General features: G+C 46.3%; 1 protein-coding gene across 1 annotated transcript in view; it reads right to left on the bottom strand.

The window, feature by feature from the left end:
* TM6SF1 (transmembrane 6 superfamily member 1) overlaps positions 1-21,289 on the bottom strand; it is a 411,212-nt gene that overhangs the window by 69,696 nt on the left and 320,227 nt on the right. Inside the window, exons 7-8 of the mRNA XM_069624987.1 lie at positions 10,868-10,972; positions 9,509-9,601 (exon numbers count right to left, since the gene is read on the bottom strand). Of these exons, the coding sequence (XP_069481088.1) occupies positions 9,509-9,601; positions 10,868-10,972 (198 nt within the window). The remainder of the gene's footprint in view (positions 1-9,508; positions 9,602-10,867; positions 10,973-21,289) is intronic.

Raw genomic sequence — 21,289 nt, 5'->3', positions numbered from 1 at the left:
TGCCACCTCTCCATCTCCCCAACTCTGTTGTTTACTCGGGAGGGGGCTGATAGCTTTGGGTAATTTTTCCTTCCGTCCCGCTAGACTCTCTTGTACAAGTCTTACGGCCTCTTGAAGATAGCGTTCTTTCGATAGGGAGCCCTTGGGACTCTTGCCACTTTGTTTCAGCCTCTCGATAACTCGCCCTCATTCGCCTGCTTCGCCACTGCTCTAAAAGTCTTGCTCCCTCTCGTGCACCGCTTTGTTCACGGAGTGCTTGGGTTTTCAGTAGGGATCCTCTGCCGGACTCAGCCCGGCTCCCTCCCTTTCGGTTTCCCAAGAGCAATCCCCTTCCCTTCCCCTGCAGGCTCCTTTTAAGCACCTGTGAGATGTTAATGTGCTGCAGGTGTGTGGTCAGGGTTGGCTGGCCTGATCTTGCATGTCCTCATTAACAGGACAGCCTGCTGTCAGAAGGGAAGAGTCTGTCCTCTGTGCCCTAGTGTGTTTCTTTCTTCATCCCTCTAGTGTGACTCTTCTTCTTGGTATTGTTAGAAAAAGGGCAGTGGGGGGTGACATGGAATGGCACTGTACATAATTTCTAAAAATGTAGTGGGCGTGTTGGTGATTGGGAACCTGACCCTGCCTAGTGTTCTCAATGGGATAGGACCCTTGCATATCACCAGAGATGCTCCTCCCATTGTTGGCCTTTGGTTCTGCATGATGGATGTAGGGATTTTGGGAGTTGTAGTTCATGTCAGGAAGAAAAGGGTAGAGGCATTGCTCTGGGTGAATGGGGTTTTAGTGATAGTATCCTATAACGACTGAGGGCATGTTGGGTAGGGATGTACTGGAATGGGGGGGAATACCGTTTTCTCGGCCAAGAGCATTACTCACACAGTCCCCCAGGGTCCCCTTGCCAGGTGATCCTCCCTCGCTTGTCCACCCCCAGGGTTGGGATCCAAGAGCGATGGCCCTCCCCTGGCCACCTGAGTCAGGCATCCCCGGGAATAGCATGGGAGAAAAGCTTCAGGTTTCTCACATATGTTTGAGCAACAACTCAACACAAGACCTGCCAAGCCTACTAAGCCGGCCCACTCCCTCCAAGGCCCACGCGAGGCAAGGCCATCACCTGTTTTGTGCCTGTTTTGCCGTATCTGCTGTCTGCCACACCCCTGGCTCTCGCACCAGACTTTTTCAAAGGTAACACTTTACTTCCATGAAAACCTGGGTAACTTACATAAACACCCGTGCCTCCAAGTGCTAGCAACCCTCACATGTTATCATTTAACTGAAATCTGTTTACTTTGATCTACTGCTGCACCTGCCAGCCCACCTTATGAAACCACTATACTTCAGGCCAGACTGTGAACGTCGCATCTAGACAAACTTTGTTGCCGTATTGCTACTTACCTGCTTGCAGAGTGTTTACTTACCTGCTTGCATAGTGTTTTTTGGCCTAAATTGTGATTCTCGCATCTAGATAGACCCTTGCTGCCATATTGATTCTTGCCTGTACAGTGTCTTTAGCCTGAATTGCAAATGTAGAATGGTGAATGTCGCATCTTGACAAACTTTGCTGCCATATTGGTACTTACCTGCTTGCATAGAGTTTTAGGCCTAAATTGTGATTCTCGCATCTAGATAGACCCTTGCTGCCATATTGATTCTTGCCTGCATAGTGTCTTTAGCCTGAATTGCAAATGTAGAATGGTGAATGTCGCATCTTGACAAACTTTGCTGCCATACTGGTTCTTACCTGGCTGCACAGTGTCTTTAGCCTAAATTGTGATTGTCGACCCTAGACAGACCCTGCGGCCATAATACTTGTACCCATCAGCTCTGCTCTTGAACAACTACCCCAGAATGTACCTACCAGGCATCTTCTCAGCACTGCTGAGAGTAATTCTCTACCTCATCCAATTGTCCAGCCACCCCACCCATACCAGTAACTTTGCCTCCACAGGCCCCACCCCCCCCACTCACGATGCACCCCTCCACACCATGCAGCCTCGCCGCCAGAAACACCAAATTACGTGCCAGACTGCCTAAACTTTACGAGCCCCGAGCCAGAGACGCCAACCAGTCCAAATTGACAAACCGAACCTTACCTACGCATTTGGTCCCTCCCTCCAACCTCCCCACAAACACCTTCAAGCATAACCCAACCAACACCAAGCATAAGGTTCACAACTTAACCACCACTACCACCCGTACCACCACCCCTATCATAAAAGGCGCTTTAATCAACACGCGATCTGTAGTAGCCCATGCCACAGACATAGCAGACCTCATTCTAGCAGAGGGACTAGACTTCCTAGCCATCACTGAGTCCTGGCTCCATGCAGCCGCTGGCCCAGCCATCCCTGATGACTACACCATCCTCCAAGCGGACAGAACAGAATCCAGAGGTAGAGGCCTCGCAATAATTGTCAAAACACACCTCAACATGAGGCTTGACACCACTAACCACCTCCCATCTTGCGAATCTCTAACAGCCAAACTTCCTACTGCCAACTCCCAAACTATCACCATCCACTTATTCTACAGACCCCCTGGACTGCTAGGCTCCTTCGAGGAAGACCTCACCGCCACTCTCACCAAAGCTTAAAAAACACTTCCCACAGCCTCCTCTTAGGAAACCTCAACTTGGGCCTCAAAGACCCCAAAGACCCCCAGGCTACCCTCATTAACAATACCCTGTTAGAACTAGGCTTCACCCAAAGAGTATCCACCCCTACCCACAACAAAGGGAGAACCCTGGATTGGGTAGCTGACCACAACTGTGTGGCCACCATCTCTGCCAACACCCCACAACCTTGGTCCGACCACCACCTCCTCACCTTCAACCTGGAAGCCGCTATCCCCATCACTAACAACCTAATAGCCACAGCTATCCCTACGAGAAGCAAGAAAAACATTACAGCTGAAAAACTCATCCCCCTTATCCTCCCAAATCTGAACCAACCCTCAGCCTCCTCCAACACCCACTACCTCGTAGAATGCTACAACAACAGCATGTGTGCTGCCCTAGACTCTATCGCACCCTTAAAACTGAGAAAATTCAAGCCAAAAAAACATCTCAACACATGGTTCTCTCCCCACCTAAAAGCCCTCAGATTAGAGAAGCGCTCAAAGGAACAAGTCTGGAGACAATCGCCCACTGACTTCAACAAGCAAACCCTCAACAAAATAGTCTCAACTTACAAAAAGGAAATCATCATAATCGCTAAACAGGAATCATATAATCAAAGAATAACACAAGCCAAATCCAGTAGTAAGGAACTGTTCACCATCATCAAAGAGCTGGAATCATCTGTCCTAGTCCCAGATACATGCGTGAAAGATAAACAATGGTGCACCAGCGTCCAAAATGCCCTCTCTAATAAAGTAGCAGGCCTTCAAATCAAAATTTCCAACAAGAAAGAATCCCTAACTAACTCTACCAACATCCACCAACACTCCCACACTCTCCACACCTCGCCCCATGCTGATACCTAACCCACTCTCCCCCTTCAGCTTCTCCAAAGTTTCTACGCTAGAAGTGGAAAAAATCATCCTTAGCCTTAAACCATCAAACTGGCCGGCACAAATCATCAAAGATGCAGCAAGAGATCTCTCCCCATTCATCACCAAACTTATCAACGCCTCCTTCTCATTCCCAACAGCCTTAAAGAATCCTGGGTCCTCCCTCTACTCAAAAAACCCTCCTTAGACCCGACAATACCCACTAATTACAGGCTCATCACCACCATCTCCTTCCTACTCAAAATATTAGATAAGACAGCCACCAACAAATACAAAAATACCTCGAGCAAAACCACCTCCTGGGAATCCGGCAATCAGGCTTCAGACCCCAACATGGGACAGAGACAGCTCTCATTGACCTTAAGGCCCAAATCGACACTCTGAGAGACAATGGGAAATCAGTGCTGCTGCTCCTTCTAGACCCCTCTGCAGCATTTGATCTAGTTGAGCACAAAATTCTTTGTGATCACCTAGACTCGGCCGCCCACTTCTCCCAAGAAGCCATCGGCTGGATTGCTTCATTCTTGAGCAACAGATCTATGCGCGTCTTCTCCACCTCAGCCTCCGCTGACCCCATCCCTATCACATGTGGGGTCCCTCAGGGTTCATGTGTCTCCCATGCACTCTACAACGTGTTAACAAAGCACCTGTTTGATGATCTTGACGGCCTGGGTATCACCTACACTAATTACGCTGATGATACCCAGATCCTCATCCCGTTGACGGGGGATTACAATAAGGATTTGGCCTTGGTGAACAGGGTGTATCTCATCATCCAGGCATGGATGGCCACTCACAGTCTATGCCTGAATGATGACAAGACTGAACTTATCATCCTTGGATCCGCCCCCCCCCATCTAAATAAACTGGACTGCAACTACTCGAGCTTCATCATTGACGGCAACCGCATTAAGGTAGCAAAGGAAGTGAAAACACTAGGAATCTACCTAGACTCCTCCCTGGCCTTCCATAAACAGGTTAGTTCCATGGCCTCCTCCACAGCCTACACATGTAAGCTTATAAGAGCAGCCAAACCGTTCCTATCCACCCAGAACTGCATTACCTTAGCCAGAGCCCTTGTTTTATCAAAGCTTGACTATTGTAATGCCTTGTATGTTGGAGCCAACAAACAGATTACCAATAAAATTAAGACGCTGCAAAATAATGTTCTCAGAGCAGCGCTCAGCATTCCTAAGAAAGCTCATATCTCTAACATCAGGAGATCTCACAATTGGCTCACCACCACTGACAAAGTCTGGCTCAAAGTAGCCTCTCTAACACATAAATGCCTCAATAATGCTGCCCCCCGCTATTTAGCTGATAGGTCTATTGGGGGTGTATCTTCTTATTCTATCAGATCATCCTTCGCCAACTTACTTACAGTTCCTAGGTTCAATCGATCCAAAATGAGGGGTAACAGCTTCCAGGTGAAGGCAGCCCAACATTGGAATGCCCTACCTATCACTCTCAGGACACCACAAACCTACCCCCTCTTTAGACGTAACTACATTCAGTGGTTAAAGAATAACGACCAATAACTGACCTGCCTCGACACTCTATGTCCCCATGTAAATATGCATAGTTGCAAACTGTTTATCACTGTATTTTTGTAAACTGTATATCACTACTTCTATCACAACTGTATTAACCTATGCATTCACTGTAAACTACTGTACAGCACTGTAACTAAGCTGAGAATAACCTTGCTGCTCCTGCGCACTCATACCCTCGGGTCTGGCGCGCAATATAAATGAATAACATAATCAAACATAAACAAGATCACTGGGGCTTTACCCATTCATTCTATACAGGTATCTCAATGCAGGGAACGGCAAGCACTGATCATGATTGCGCCCAAATAATAGGATCATATTATGCAGGTACGTTAAACGCGATCAATTTGAGGTTAATATAAATAGTCTAAATTACCTCTCTTTGGAAAATACAATCAATCTTAAAGGAGTAGTAGCATGCATCATTCTTGTTTGAAAAACATTGACGTAATCATCAGTGGCATCTTGTAGAATAACATCTAACTGTATCCAAATATGAAATTATCCTCAACAAAGCGCCATCACATCGACTCCTCATGGGATCCATTTTGGAATGAATCTCTGCCACTGTGAATTAAATAAGAATAGTTTGATGACTGGAAGTCCGAGATTGTTCAGCTGATGCGACTTGCTGCCTGAATGTAAACACAGGGTCATACTGTATCACTCCACTACACAGTAGAGCGGCACCTGAAGATGAAATTGCCACCAAGCACTAGCTCTATCGTCTCTGCTTGCGTCTAGGAGGAGGTGCCTGAGCACACGGAGCTGTGTGAGCATGCGCAGAGATTTTTGAGCATGTGTGTAGGTGTGCAAGTGTACAAGGTGCGTGTGTGCGAATGCGCAGGGTTGGACTGGGACAAGAAATAGTCACCCACAAAAAAGCGGCCCATCCCTCGCCTCAAAAAAGTGGCCCACTCCTTGCCTCACGACCCTTGACCTCTGACATCACCGGAAGTGATGTTAATTGACCCCCACCCCAAAGTGACATCCCGGAAGCGATGAAACTTCACCCCTTGACAAAACAGGAAGTGGCATCAAATAGCATTGTGTCCCGAAGTACACTAAATTACTATGAATCCATGCAGATTTCCAAGGCCAAATGATATGTTATTGTATAGCACTTACGCTTACGCTCTTTTTTTATAGAACAAATATGCATACAATATCACCCAACCTGTGTTGGTACTCATTTATCGACCTAAAAAGGATGGAAGGCTTTTTGGAAGAAAAAAATAAATGTGAGAAAAATATTTTTTTTTCCAAACCGGCCCAGGGATGGCCAGCATGGCCAGAAACCGGCCCTCAACACCCAGGGACGATTTCGCCCGGCAAAAAATATATATATTTTTTTCCAAACCGGCCCAGGCATGGCCAGCATGGCCAGAAACCGGCCCTCAACACCCAGGGACGATTTCGGCCGGGTACGGGCCGAAAGGCCGGGGGGGGGGGGCAATCCGACACTGCGAATGCGGCGAAAAGGAGTGCAACAGAAATGTAGAGTCAGCCATGGCAAACCTGACAGTCATTGCGCCTCCTTTTACCGCAAATAAGGTAACTGTTCTAAAAATCGAAATTAAAAGCAGAAGAGAAAGAACTTGTGATATTAGCAAAGAACAGCACACAAGAAAAACAGGGCAGCTAAAGGTCATCTTTGCTGGCCCTCAGATGAAAGCCAAAGACCTTTGTTTTCTAGTTGCACCTGCGTTTTCTCTGAATCTTTCCTTGTTGTTTCTGGTTTACACTAGTACTCCTTAAGCGCTTAGATATCCCATGGGACATAAATATCTCCAAATCAACCATTCGTTTCACTAGAAGTAACACAGGCCTTTGGAATCGGCATTCTGAGAGACTGGCATGTTACTGAAGGACACATAGAGAACTATCGACAAAGAGATAGGGGGCGTGAGCCATAGGTTGTAGTGGAGCAAAACCCTCGTTCCAGCCATCTGCAATGTTCTCATTTATATGTGACTCCCTTTTTTATATTTTTCTCATTATTCATTACTTTTTTTTTAATTCTTTCATGATTTTATTAAGGCAAATTGTGAATGAAAGGCCTTTGGATGACAATGCGGATTCAAGGCATCCCACTTATACCCTTTCTGAAAGTTAATGCACAGCCACATTGTGTTACTGCACTAAACAACATTTCTATCTGCTACTATCTCTGTCTCTCTCTAGAGGTATGTTTACATAGTGTGACAGGGCCTCTGCCACAAAAAACCACTTATACTCCCAAAGTAGGTCCACCAGTGTTTACAAGTAGTATTGTTGGGATTCTCAGGAAGGTGAGGACTAATCCAGGATCTTGGGGAAGTTCAGTGCTATGGCGGACCCCCCTCTCTCTCTCTCGACTTCCCAAGCCTATTCCCGCCTCCCTAGCCCAGGCGTTCCTAATCCCGCTTCGTGCTAGGATGCGTGCCACCTGTCCATCTGGTTCTTCCTATTGCTACCGATGCTTTCCTTAAGACATTGGCTGCCTGATTCCCTAGGGGTCTTCTAGCTGTTCCTCTCCTAGCCCCGCCTAGTATTCTAGGGGAGTCGCAGACAGTGCCTTCCTCAACCCTGGTGTTACTCGCTCTACAGGAAAATGCACACTTCCCTGACCCTCTCTGACACTGGGTCCCAAGATGGTCTTCCACCACACTACTGTCCCTCTGATATTACATTCTGACTTCCTACCTCCACCCTTTGATATTACTCCTCTGCTTACTCCTTATCTTACAACTACTTCCTCCAACGAACACTCTACTATCCCCTTCTGGTCATCTTCTCCTCCCTACTATTCAGTCTCCTGGTCAATACAACCTCCTCGCTGCTACTACCACGGCTCTGCTCTTACCACTACTGCTCCCCATCACTTCCACCTTTCTACCACTACTACCGCCTCTTACTACTACTACTCCCTCTCTACCGCTACCTCCATATCTCTACTACTACCGCTTCCCTTTTCTCTCCAGTCTGGCTACCACCTTCTGCTACCACTATTACCACTGCCTATCACTACCTCCCATTACACCTGCTCTACTCTTACTACACTCAATCCTCACTCCCATGCGCAAACACTCCATAGACCCCTCTCTCCAGTAACCTCCACAATCCTTCCACGCTCTCCTCCGCTGGTCTCTCGGACGTCCTCCTCTCTTCAACCGCCTAACCTACACCAACCTTCACTCAGGTTATCACTTAAATAACCCCCTGTCCAAGGACTGGCCATTTACCCTAGCCAATGATTTACCTTGCTTTGAGGGGTGTGACAGGGGAAGGGCTTAAGGATGGCTTATAAGGACTTGTAAGCCCTGCCCCCATTTTTCCATATGGCTTTGCCGCATTCCTCACAGTGGCACTGTAATGGCCTGGAGGAAATTTCTGTTCCTTTTTGTCTAAACCTGTGACAGGCCTAATTTACAATTACCTGGTGGGATAATGGGGCTGTTATTATGGCCATCCTGGAGGCCTTTATTAGTCATAATAATCGCTGGTGGTTTAGCAGAAGCTCCCCCGGAGCACGGGATTCAGCAGACACTGTTTTCTGGAGCTCGCTTCGTTGCAGGCAGAGGTTTCACCGCCACCTCCTGATGTTGGCTCCTCCTCCTCATGCGTGTGCTCCAGCAGACACTCTCTGCTGGAACCGCGCTCCTCATGGTTCTCGCCGACTGGAGCGGCCCAGCGTCCCTGGACTCCAGCATTGTTTGCCCTCCAAGGTCGTCATGTTTTGGGGCTAGAGCCTACGTCGGTTTACTGTAGGGACTTCTCTGGCATCCTGCTGCCCCCACTCTGGTTCTTTGCCGTGCCAGCATTGCGGCCTTCCTGACCGGAAATGAGAGGCAGAGAGTGGGCGGCTTGCACCCAGGCACATGGAAGAAGAGTTAGTGGCTGAGCTTCCTCCCTCCCATCCCCTGACGGGGCTGTAAGCAGGTCTGTCTCACAATAGGTGTGTGAGGCACACAGAGGTGTGCGTGCACAACCAATCGGCGGAATGTGAGTATGTTCAGCCACTTGCAGGTATACTTCACAACACCAGCTTTAAATATTAGCGAGTGTGCATCCATACTATAGTTAAAACGAGTCAGTCTTCTAACGTACTAGTGTGGCGTGATTTAGGCAAAAGTTGTATTTTAATTAATGTTATATTAGGGAAATAATAGATTTAGACAATGTTTGTACCTTATCATTGGCATAACAACATTTTTTAGACGTTACATTTTTATGAGTGAAGACATTAATTCTTTTAAAAAATTGTTTTCCCCGCTGTATATAAACTCACATTTTGCAATGCACAGATTGCGAATCCATGCCTTTATGTTTTTGAAAATGTGGCATTTCTTCCTTACAAATGAAAACATTGTTATCCCAGAACCAAGTATACTTACATGAAGATCAACTTGCAAACATTCTTAAGGGTACAAGGTATATTTGACATGATGCTCGGAAAGCGGTTTATTTACCTGGAGTTTGGGATAGGCCGCAGGATCCTTGATATAAGGCTCTTGAAGCTGAACATAGTATCTGCAAAATTCAGCAGGACAATCTAAAGCGATCTTAAGAAAATGACAACGGTGATGAGAGTATGACAACAAAAGTGATGTCTGCAAGATGAGCAATAGAAGACATGTCCCAGGATCTTGCGCTGTCTAGTATCATCACCTGAGTGGATAGAATAAGCACAGGGCAGCAATCCAATCTCTGTTGTGTTTAACTAAATGATCACTTATAAACTGCACAACACATTGGGCCTCATTACACGGTAGGCGGTGGACCAAGGTGCTCTTAGCACCTTGGTCCATGCCGGTAAAATACCGGCACCGCCTTGGAGGAAAGGGGAATTACCGCCCTATTCCAAGGTTGGCAGGGCGGTAATTCCCCCTTCTCCCATTGCCCTTCCCCATTCCCATTTTTGCCCCATAGGGCATAATGGGAATGGGGAAGGTGCTAATTACGGTACCGCAAATTGCGGTACCATAATTAGCACCCTGGTCCCTTTGCGGGTTGGTTTTTAACGCCTGCTAAAAAGCAGGCGTTAAAGTACCAACCCGCAAAGGGACCTCGTAGTAAGGCGGTAAGTGTTAACGGTCACCGGTACCATTACCGGTGACCGTTAACCCTTACCGCCTTCTGTGTAATGAGGCCCATTGTACTAAACAAAGCACTTATCGATTAGACTTTTTAAATGTAAATTAGCGTTATTTATGAACCCTTTTAATACAAAATGAAATGGCGAATGGTGTATGATCTGTCATGTTAGTTTTCAAAGAGGGCAGTAGATCGATACATTTATTCCTATTATCCATTTAACCCTAAGCCATTGCCATCCTCTCCTCGCTCTCTTTAAGTGTAAAGTTGGTTTGCGCACACAACTTAGAATCCATGGCCACACTGCATGCAACCTAACCTGATTGGACGGAAATGATGACCAACTGGAACAATACTAAAGTTAGGTTCTTGAAAACGTGTAATGTGGTATTTTTTCTTAACAGAAAATGTGCACGGCCACCTACTTACATCCAATAGATAGAAATCCTATTAATCCCTGATAAAGAAAGAACCTTTCAAATAAACATGAATAATATAGAAAAATTCATTAATCTATGCATATTCCTTCTGATACCGTTGGCAACAGTATCTCAGCTTAACCATTCTCTAAGGAAAGGGACAATACCATGATTTCCAATTCTTTTGGAAGGAAATCAACCAGGTTCTGTTATATATTATGAAAATAACATGTCTAGTTTTGCAAAGCTCAAACTCAACAAAGGTCATATTTCCTTCCCTGAGTCACAAACTGGTTTGTACACTTGTCCACTCACCATTCCTCGAAATATGCAGAAAGCGGTTGCTAGCAAGAGGTAGATAACCAACAGCAAATCCACTGGTCTTCTTAATAATCCCTTTTTCTGAATTTCCTGCACCACCTGCAAAAAAGAACACATGGAAAAAGTATATGTATATTTCCAAATCTCAATGCTCGAACCTACATGGTCACCATCCCATTAACAGAGATTACTCCAGTACTCAACAGATCACATATACATGACAAACTCTCACCCCCCACCTGTATGCTCCACAGCACCATGAACCAGTGTTGCTCAAGGAACGTGAACAAATGCAATTCTTTATCTGACTTCACGGTGTATCCATTTTCCCTACTTTCCAAAAACTCTGAAATATACCTTGCTTCACATGCGTTCTCATCCTCTCACACAGCTGTCCATTCCATCAACCAAGCCGCTCTTCCTACGTCTTTCCTTTGAATGGAATCTGAACCACTTTCGTCAACCTCGAAGCCAGCTCAAGCCCAAGCTGGCATGTTTAAAAGAAGGACTGACACAACCCACAGCCATCTGTTGAACATGCAACCATCACCTTTGCTCATCGCCTCGGCCTCCTAATACAGAATTTGACATTGGGCTATTAATCCTTGTTCAATCCCACTGCTTGGGCCTTTGATATTATACTTCCTTCTTGTCTGTGGGTCCTTTTGCAATAAAATAGTTGTATATATCTCCTTAATCATTGCCTTGAATTTTTACGATGCTTGAATAACTCTCAATCAAAAATATCCTCCGAAAAATGTAGCTCCCAAAACCGCCCAATGTCCAATCCCTCTTGTGTCTCTACACGATTGGAATAGCTGCATCTCAACATATGCTAATATTTCTCAACATCAACTGTCCTTGTAAACCTCAGTAATCTGGCTTTCTCCCGTACCACTCTACAGGAACAGTACTCTGGGAAAGGCCAGAGATCTTCTGGCTTCCGAAACAAAAATTAAACACTTTGTTCTCATCCTTATGGACCTCTCTGCAGATTTTGAAACAGCCCACTACATATTTCTCCTCCAAATTCTTAATTTGTATTTATGTGCATTAACACTCTTCTCTGACTATCCATCTATCGACACAACCAAGCACGTATTGCAACGTCGAGTCACCATTTGGTTTAATTGAAATGTGTTTATCAACCGATTGACATAAGGGGCGGGAGCCTTATCTTGATGAACTGTGGGTCACGGCAATGCAAAGCCTGTATTTCGCATTTTGCGCAGGAGTTTTAGCTTTTAATGCAATATTGAAGAAATGTGCCAGGCACATGTCGGTGGATTGTCTCTCATCTGGCTGGACGGGGCTGGAAACAGTGGCACATTTTTTGTACACGTGCAAGCTCTATACATATTGTAGGTAGGTTTGGGCAAGGCCACTTTTGATAGAAGCATAAGACACTTGAAAGAAGCACTTATCATGGCACAATCAAAAGTCTACTTGAAAACCATCCCCTTTTTTTGGGATCCAGGAGAAAGACGGAGAGACTGAAAGAGACATTAAGAGAACCATCCATGAGGTGCTTAAGCTTCTGTCTGGCAGTGATATGACTGCCAAACCCATGAATGATAGGGCTCATCATGCTGGGGGAGGGAGAAGGGGTCAGAGGTCTGTGCTTGCCCGCTTCCACTATTATGAGGAAAAGCTGAGGATTCTTGAGAAGGTGAGAAAAGAGGAGCCGTTTTCCTTCGGTTCCTCCAGGATAACTGTTTTCCAGGATCTTTAGGCATTCACTTCAGTGAGGAAAAGAATGTGTGCCCTCCTGTAAGGAACTCATGGTGATTTTACAAGGAAGGGTGCCTGGTTACATCCCTGCTCTACCCAGGTGGGTGAACATTTATATGATACAATTGAGCAAGGTCAAGGGAAACCACAGAAAAGGACAACACTAGACCTGACGGTCATTCAACAAACAAATAGTGGCAATGACTACTGCAGGTAATTTAATTTTAATGAATCAGAGGATATGTCATATATACATAAGGAAGGAACATAGGAAATTCAATAAAATATATACAACGTACATAATACAGTGTACAAATACATGTGCCAAAATGAATTGTTTTGGACAAGTTTATCAACAATTGCGATCTCTATGGTCCCTTGTGGGGGATGGCATGAGGTCAGATAATGCAAAAGCAGTACATGAGGCAGTTCATGAGGTCGATAGATTGGACTGTTAGTGAGTGAAAATGTTCTGCCCACTAATGGCCTGATTCCACACCCACGTCTCCGCTATTGTAAATTTCTGCAGATCTTTCCACCTCCATTCTACAAGCCGGACTTTACCTACTCGCTCCTTTGAATCCAGCTATTGTCCCTGGTGTTAGGTCCCTGGTGTTAGGTACGCTCTTCGTGTTATATACATCTGTAACAGCTGAAATCTAGTATTTCTAGAGACCTTCTTGTGATAGTTAGATACCTTCTGCCATTCCCTATCTGTGAAGGTCATGCCTAGGTCTGTTTCCCATTTCGCCCTGACACGCAATTCGCTCCTTGAGTGGTTTTCTAAAAGCACCTCAGATAACCTCGACATAGCATGCCCATCCTCTGAGGTATTTATCATTGTTTCCACTTCTTCACATTCTATCGTGTCACCCCCTATTATTGCAAATTAACAAGGGGGGTCCTGGGAGTCCCTCTGCCAGACATTAGTCCTGGTTGCGAGAGACTTACCCAGAGTCTATAGCTCACTATCTTTCACAGAGAAGAAATATCCTAAACATATCAGTGTTTGTCCTGCCCTGGGGCAGTCCAGCACCGAAATGCTAGGCAATTCTCCTCTGAACAAGAGTACCAACAGCATCCCCAGACAGGTGTTTCGGTCTGGTTGGACCTCATCAGTAGGGAGGAGCTGTGCCTCTCTAAGAATAGTGAGCAAGGGGTCCACGTCTGGATTCCCCTAGTAACTTAGGGTGAGACCCAAAGTTACTTGCATATGCAAATTAACAAGGGAGGTCCTGGGAGTCCCTCTGCCAGACATTAGTCCTGGTTGCGAGAGACTTACCCAGGACACCCCTTGTTATCTGCATATTTCAAGTAACTTTGGGTTTCACCCTAAGTTACTAGAGGAATCCAGACGTGGACCCCTTGCTCACTATTCTTAGAGAGGCACAGCTACACCCTACTGATGAGGTTCAACCAGACTGAAACACGTGTCTGGGGTTGCTGTTGGTACTCTTGTTCAGAGGAGAATTGCCTAGCATTTCGGTGCTGGACTGCCCCAGGGCAGGACAAAGACTGATATGTTTGGGATATTTCTTCTCTGTGAAAGATAGTGAGCTAAAGACTCTGGGTAAGGCTCTTGTAACCAGGACTCATGTGTGGCAGAGAGTCTCCCAGAACCCCCCTTGTTATTTACCCCCTATTATTGGCCATCTCTTCTTGATCATGTTCACAATGGACTGTTATAGGAGGTATTGTCTTCTGTGTATTCCTGTTGTGTCCTGTAAGTAATTAAAAATCACTAAGGAACTCTCACCTCACAGGTCTCCTACTGTTATGATCCCACATGACTCCCAGTTACATCGCACATTGGCTCTTAGTCCTCTGTCACCTGTCATTACCGCTGCCAGGGGTATGTGTGGCGATAACAGGTCCTTAATCTTATGTTTTTTACAGGTTCGATGCCATATCTGTATCCCTAGTTGTACCAAGGGTGGATATATTTGTGGTTCTGTTGGGGTTACCCATAATACTTCTTGTAGGTGTAGTAGATGCTGCATTGCTGGTTGTAGTAGTGCCAAGTCCGTTGTGAGATCGTCTGCTATCCAGTCAACCACAAACTGCATCTGGCTTGCTAGGTAATATAATTCTGAATTCGGGATTCTCAGCCCGCTCTTATCTTAGGGTCTTTGTAGGGTGCTCAGCATGACTCTGTCTGCCTCCTTGCCATAGGAAGCTTCTGCACTCTTGTTCTAGTTTAGTAAAGCATGATTTAGGTATATTGTAGGGGATATTCCCAAAGCAATGTAGGATTCTACGCAGTGCCACCATTTTCAATAATGCTGCTCTCCCCATTACCGACAGTGGCAGCTTTCCCCAAAATGTCATTGAGTTTACCAGTCTGTCCAGCGCTTTTTCAGTGTTGAATGAGCGTTCCTGATTGGGGGTGTGGTATATGTCTAGGCCTAGGTATCTGACGGTGTCTGTCTTCCACGGGAGGGTCAGTGTTGGTAGCCTCGCACTGCCAACTGTAGCAAGTTTGACTAGCGGGAATAGGCAGGATTTGTGTTTATTAATCGTAATTCCCGTCAATTCACTAAAGTTATCTAGTACTTCTAGTATGTGTTGGAGGTTATCCTCAGGGTTTTGCAGGTACAGCAGAGTGTCGTCCGCATACATAGGTACCACATGCCACCTCTCATCTATCCTGATCCCTGCCTCTTGATATTCTTGCCTAAGGAATGCTGATATTGGTTCCATTGCTATAATGTAGAGTATCAGGGATAGTGGGCATCCCTGTCTGGTTCCCTTCCGCAATTCCCATTTCTCTGAGTAGATGCCTCCTATTTTAATCCTCCCCGTCGATTTAGTGTAAATCAGTTTAATCCATTGCATGTACCTTGTCCCTACACCCAGTTTTGCCATTGTCGCATATAGCCAGTGCCAGTGGACTGAATCAAATGCTTTTGTTGCGTCTAATGAGGCCACCGCACAGTATTCATCCCAATCTTTTGTGCTGGAGATTACGTGATGTAATCTACGTAGGTTCCCAGAGATATTCCTTCATGGCACATAACCTGTTTGATCGAGGTGCATTAGTTTGGTTATTACTCACCTTAGCCTATTCGCCTGTAGTGCTGTGAGAATGTTGTTATCCAAATTCAATAGGGACAGTGGCCTGTATGAACCACATTCCACTGTTTCTTTATTCGGTTTAGGGAGGCGTATTAATACGGCTTCTTTCGTGATACGTTGGAGCGTCCCTATTTCGAACGCATCCATGTATACTTTCAGGAGGGCCAGTGCAAGACTGTCTGTGTATTCCTTGTAGAATACTCCGGCAACCTGTCCATGCCAGGTATTTTCCCTGAGGGCACTGTTCTAATGGTGGCCAGTACCTCCTCAGCCTTTATAGGATCTTCTAGCATCAACACTTTCTCTGAATCCAGTTGCGGTAAAATTATGAGGTCTAGTGCTTCCTTTAGTTCGCTACGCTTCCCCTCCGTACCTTATTCGTATAGCTCCCTGTAATATTTGTAGAACGTGTTCTTCACCTCCTTTTGTGTACTGTACATAGTACCCTCTTTATTCTGTATGGAATATATTGGTGTTTTCTTACTATCATTCTTGCAGAGCCATGTCAGCAGTTTGCCTGGTGTATCCCCTTCTGCATGTGTTTTCTCTAAATGCTTTGCGTACCTGAATTTGCCCAGCCTATCCCATTGTGTTATGCACTCCTGTCTCAGTCTAGTTTCCTCGCCCCAGTTCTCCTCCCAAGCACTGTTTCTTTTCTCAACCTCTGCCAGTTCTAATTCGATTTTGTTCCGTTCTGCAGTGATGGTTTTTCGCACCCCACGTGCTTGGGCTATCATCTCTCCCCTACTCACCACTTTAAATGCTTTCCATACCGTTCCTATTGACCTGACGCTGCCCTCATTAATCTTGAACAATTCCTCAGTGTGTTTCCTCATGTGCCCTCTAAACGCTGTGTCCAGCTAGGTTTTGCTGCTTAGCCCCCAGGTTGGTATGGCCGGTCTAGGCACTTTTATTACCTACTTGAGTGCTAATAGGGCATGGTCTGACAATACCCTGGCATTATATTCTGCTTCCTCGAATTCTATCGCGTGTTCCTTATATGTGAATAAATAATCTAGCATTGTGTACACTATGTGTCGGGTGGAATGATGTGATATATCTCTCCCTAATGGTTTTAGTGTCCTCTAGATGTCTACAAGGCTAAAGGACTGTAGGAGGTTGTTTAGGACTTTTGCTGGAGGCTCTGAACTTGTCATCAGACCTGTCCAACTTGGGTTTGAGTGTGCATTTGACGTCCCCTCCCCACAATAACACTCTGTTTCTGTACGAGCCTAATCTTGCATAGAGGGAGTGAAAGAAGGATGTAGCGTCATGGTTCGCCGCATACGTGTTCACAATACATATTTCTCTGTTTTCTAGAGTGCCATAAATCAGTAGCATCCTGCCCTTGCCATCGATCTTAGTGTGTAGTATCTTGAGTGGGATTGTAGGGGCCACCCAGATGAGAACGCCTCTAGAGTAAGCTGAGTATGTGGACCCCACTATCACAACGCACCATTGTTGTGCTAACTTGTCTTGTCTGGTTTTGTTAAGTTGTGTCTCTTGTAATAAGGCCACTCCTATTTTGTTCTTATGCATGTATGATATCGTTCGGAGTCTTTTCACATGGTTATTACGGCCCCAGATATTCCAGGTCATTACTTTAATGCTACCCTCCACAGTAACTGTGTCTAGGTGTTTTCAGTTAATGCCACTCTCTTAAGCTGTTCCTCGAGGTTATGCCTCTCGTTGTGACCCCACTACGGGGTAGGCTATCTGGCTTCCCATTTGTACCCAATAACAACTCCTCTCCCTCCCCCCTACCCAACTGATCCACCCACAACTTAAACCGTCCAGCTATGCTGTACATGCTCAGATAATCCTGCTTTAGCTCCCTCCCCTGCCAGTCGTTCGACCAGGCGTTCGGTGCCCAACGGGTGGGTACTTGTATTGTACCCTAACAAATATTATGGGGAAGGTAGGGCACCCCTGCTTCCAGTGACACCCTACCCTTAAAGACTGTGTTTACTCAACATGTTCTGCTGCTCCACAAAAACCATTCAGTTACGGCTATAGTTATGCCCGGTTATGGGAACCTACTGGATTGAACTCTGGATGACATCCACTGATTAACTTGCAGGACTTTCATGCATAATTGGTCTTCTGTGTCTCTGGAAATCTGTAACAGGCTTTCCGCACGACAGGCTCCTGCCTAAGCCTTGTTGTTTCAATCGCTGCTTAATGTTGGTGCTTTCACGCTGTCTAACCAGCCTGGTGCTTCCTCTCTGGTTGTCGGAAGAACAATGCACGTCCGTTATGCAGTTTCTTCATCCTTGCTGGATTGATCAACATGTATTTCAGCCCAGCCTCCCTTAGTCTTTCCTTTGTTGCAATGAAATGGGCTCTGCATTTCTGGACTTGGAGGGTTTTGTCTGGGTATATTGCTAATTTGGCTGAGGCTCTTTGTATGGTTCTGCCGTGCGTGTGCTCCACCGTGAATCCTTGTGTAAGGTTCCCTGGTTCTAGTTCCTGTAGCAGTAGGTTCTCTGCATAGTTAGTGGGGTCAGTGTCCTCCATACCTTCAGACAATCCAAGGATCCTTATGTTGTTCCGTCTTGCCCACCCTTCTGCATCTTCAGCCCAGTCCCTGAGCAGTTTTACTTTTGCTGCAGTATTTTAACATCTGCTGTTACCTTGGAGACCTCATTGGTGTTGTCTTTAACCTGTGTTTCCAGCTGTCCTTTACGTTCTGCAAGCGCCCGCACCTCTTGTTTCAGCAGGCATAGGGCCACCATTATTGTGTCTATTTTCCCTCCCAGCGCTGTCTTCAGTGCAGCTATGGTGGCCAGTATCTGATGGTCCCCTTTGTCCAGCGTATCTGCCATGTTGTCCTCCGGTGCCAATCGTGTTCTGTCTTGGGCTATCTTGGCCTTTGGTTAATGCTTCCATAGTGGTCTGTTTGGCTTTTGCCTTTCCGCCTTTGGTCGCCATTTGCTATGCAGATCCTGTATGTCTCAGTGCCGAATGATTGCTTCCTGTCTGTTTAGACGCTTTAGTTTAGGCACTTTAGCAGGGGTATCTGCAATTTACTACTGCACTTGTTCCAATGGTTGTCTTCTCTCTGTGCGCTGTTCCGCATGGGGCTCACGCCCACTGGTGTCCCCCATGCAGTAGGTCGAAGTATAGAAAGGAGTGTTAGCTGGGCCCCGGCTGGCTCGTGTGTACACTGTGCATTTATTCTTCTAGTTTGCCAAGCCAGGCAGACTAGCGCCTATTGCATAGCTCTGTCTATGTTGCTTATCACAATGGGGGCAGTACGCCTTCCCACTCCACTCAGCTTTTGTTTGGGCCGTGTTAGGCCCGGCTGGCTTGTGTGGATGCCTTGTATTATTCTCCAAATTTGCCAGCCCAGGCAGACCAGCGCCCGCTGTGCGGCTCTGGCTGTGTTTCTTGACACAGTGGGGGTCCGCACTCCTTCCAGCTCATGCGTCCTTGTGGTCTATTCCACCTCACACCGAGGTTTAAGACACGCACTTGTTTGTACTAGGGGCTCGCCTCTTAGTGTCCACTTTGTAGGTGTGCTACGTCCTCTCCCTTATGTATGGGCCACCTTCTCAGCTTCCCCGCTCGTCCGCTTGTTCCCTGAGACCCTCAGGGTCTATTCACCTGGCTTACCTGTTTGCGGCATCCCGGGTAACGCCTTCTTGTTCTGCCGGTCACTGGTCTCTGGTCTCATTAGCCCGCTGGGTCGCAGTTGCACCTCCTACGCACTCCGGGTCGGCATGGGACCAGTTCGCTGTCAGGAATGTACTCAACCTGTACTGTGCCCTCCCGCATACACACGCAGTCCTCAGGCTTTCACTACCAACTGCTCAGGAGCTTTCTCCGCATTGATGCGCTCCCTCCGTCGCCATCTTGGCTGCCTCTACGTACTACTGCGACTGTGGTGATATGTGCTATTCCACGTATCTTGTAGCGACGAAATTATGGCTGCACTGCGCTCTTGCTGTTGTACACTTCTTAGGTTCAAGATGATTTTATTTTCATGCCGTATTCGTCGGATCCTTGCAAGATCAGGCAGGAGCTCCTGTGAGGTACGTCTTCACAGCATGGCTGTCGGCCACGCCCCCCTGGGTGCTCTTATATGAGTATGACGTGTGGATATTCCCTGGTGCTTCGGAAACGCCTGGTGGTCCGGTCCTCGAACAGTGACTTTAACTGGGCGGGGCTGGACACCACAGGGAGTATGGGGGGGTTTGGGGGAAGAGTTAGGAAGGGGGGCTTTGGTATAGGTTATTTGATTTAGGAGATGGTAGTGACCTGGGACTTTGTTCTTTTTGAGGGTGTGTTGCACAGAGTGTGCTTTTGTGCTTCGCCTTTTATTCCGCATGGGGAAGTGTGATAGAAGTCAGGTGTGTAATGGTCAGTGATTGCCTGACCCTGTCTGGCCATTTTATTGGGACATGTCAGGTATACGGCTGGATCATTTCACTGGGCGAATGCTAGGTCGGGAAAGATGGTAAATTCTTCTTCCCTTTTCTCTTCAGTGGTAGATGGTCCATCAGCTTCCCCAACGCCTAAGGTACCTCTCTCCGTATTGTCTGTTTCACTCTCTTCAAAACTGGGGAAATACAGCCCTTCAAGAATTCCTTGTGCAATTTTGTCCCCATGATGTACCTCAAATGGAATTTCACCATGGTTCTGTAAGAAAACCTTTATGTCTCCGCGGAATTCGGGATCTATGACGCCTGCTAGAATGTCTAGACCACACTTCCAAGCCAAGCCAGATTTTGAGGCCAATCTTATATAATACCCAGGAGGGGGTATCAAAACTAAGTCAGTCAGAATCATTCATCTTTTCCCTGGAGGGATAGTAGCCTCTCTTTTGCTACAGATATCAAAGCCTATTGATTATTTCCTGGCAATAGAGGGGTCTGAGGCTCTATGACTAAGCTTCTGGAATTTTAGGGTTTCCCAATGTCTTTCAATTGAGTCACATCCCACCTCTGACACCACATGTAAGGAAGGTATGGTATCAACAGTAAGACAGACACAAGTGACCACAGTTCAAGGGTGTTTATTGAACTTAAAAAGGGTTTAAAAAATGCCTATCTAATCCTAAATCTACAGATGGGAGCAAGCTACGACCATCAAATAATAATGCAGTCCTGGTAGTGTCTTGTCAAAATAAAAGGGCTTAAACTAATAAACCTATTGTCAATCCAATCCTTACCTCTAAATACAAATAGTGTGGGAAACAATGTTACGAAAAAGAAAGAAGTGTTCACAAAATGATATGTCAGGATGTTCAGGCCTTTGGCCTCCCTTCCCCATGTTTTCAGTATGGGACAAGGTGGTACACTCGAGCTTAGCAAAGTCTCTGGCTTCTCTAGCACGAGGATACCGTTCAATCATTGGCATGAGGGCCTTCCTTGCCCAAGTCCTTTGCCTTTCAAAGTCTCTTTATTCAGAGGGCCTGATGCGACAAACGGCAAGTTATTTTCCTCTTTCAGATGTTCACAAGTACTCAATTTCTTAGGTGATTCACTATTCACCTCAGATCTCCCTCAGCCGGGCTCAGATCCTCTCAACACAATGTTCATAAATCATTTATGCATCCAATTTCTCGTAGGATATTCTTTCTCGGGTAACTCATGGTTCAACCCGGAC

This window comes from Ambystoma mexicanum, chromosome 11, assembly GCF_040938575.1.
Source record: "Ambystoma mexicanum isolate Mex_15411 chromosome 11, UKY_AmexF1_1, whole genome shotgun sequence".
NCBI lineage: Eukaryota > Metazoa > Chordata > Amphibia > Caudata > Ambystomatidae > Ambystoma > Ambystoma mexicanum.
This window is presented reverse-complemented; position numbering and strand designations above follow the sequence as displayed.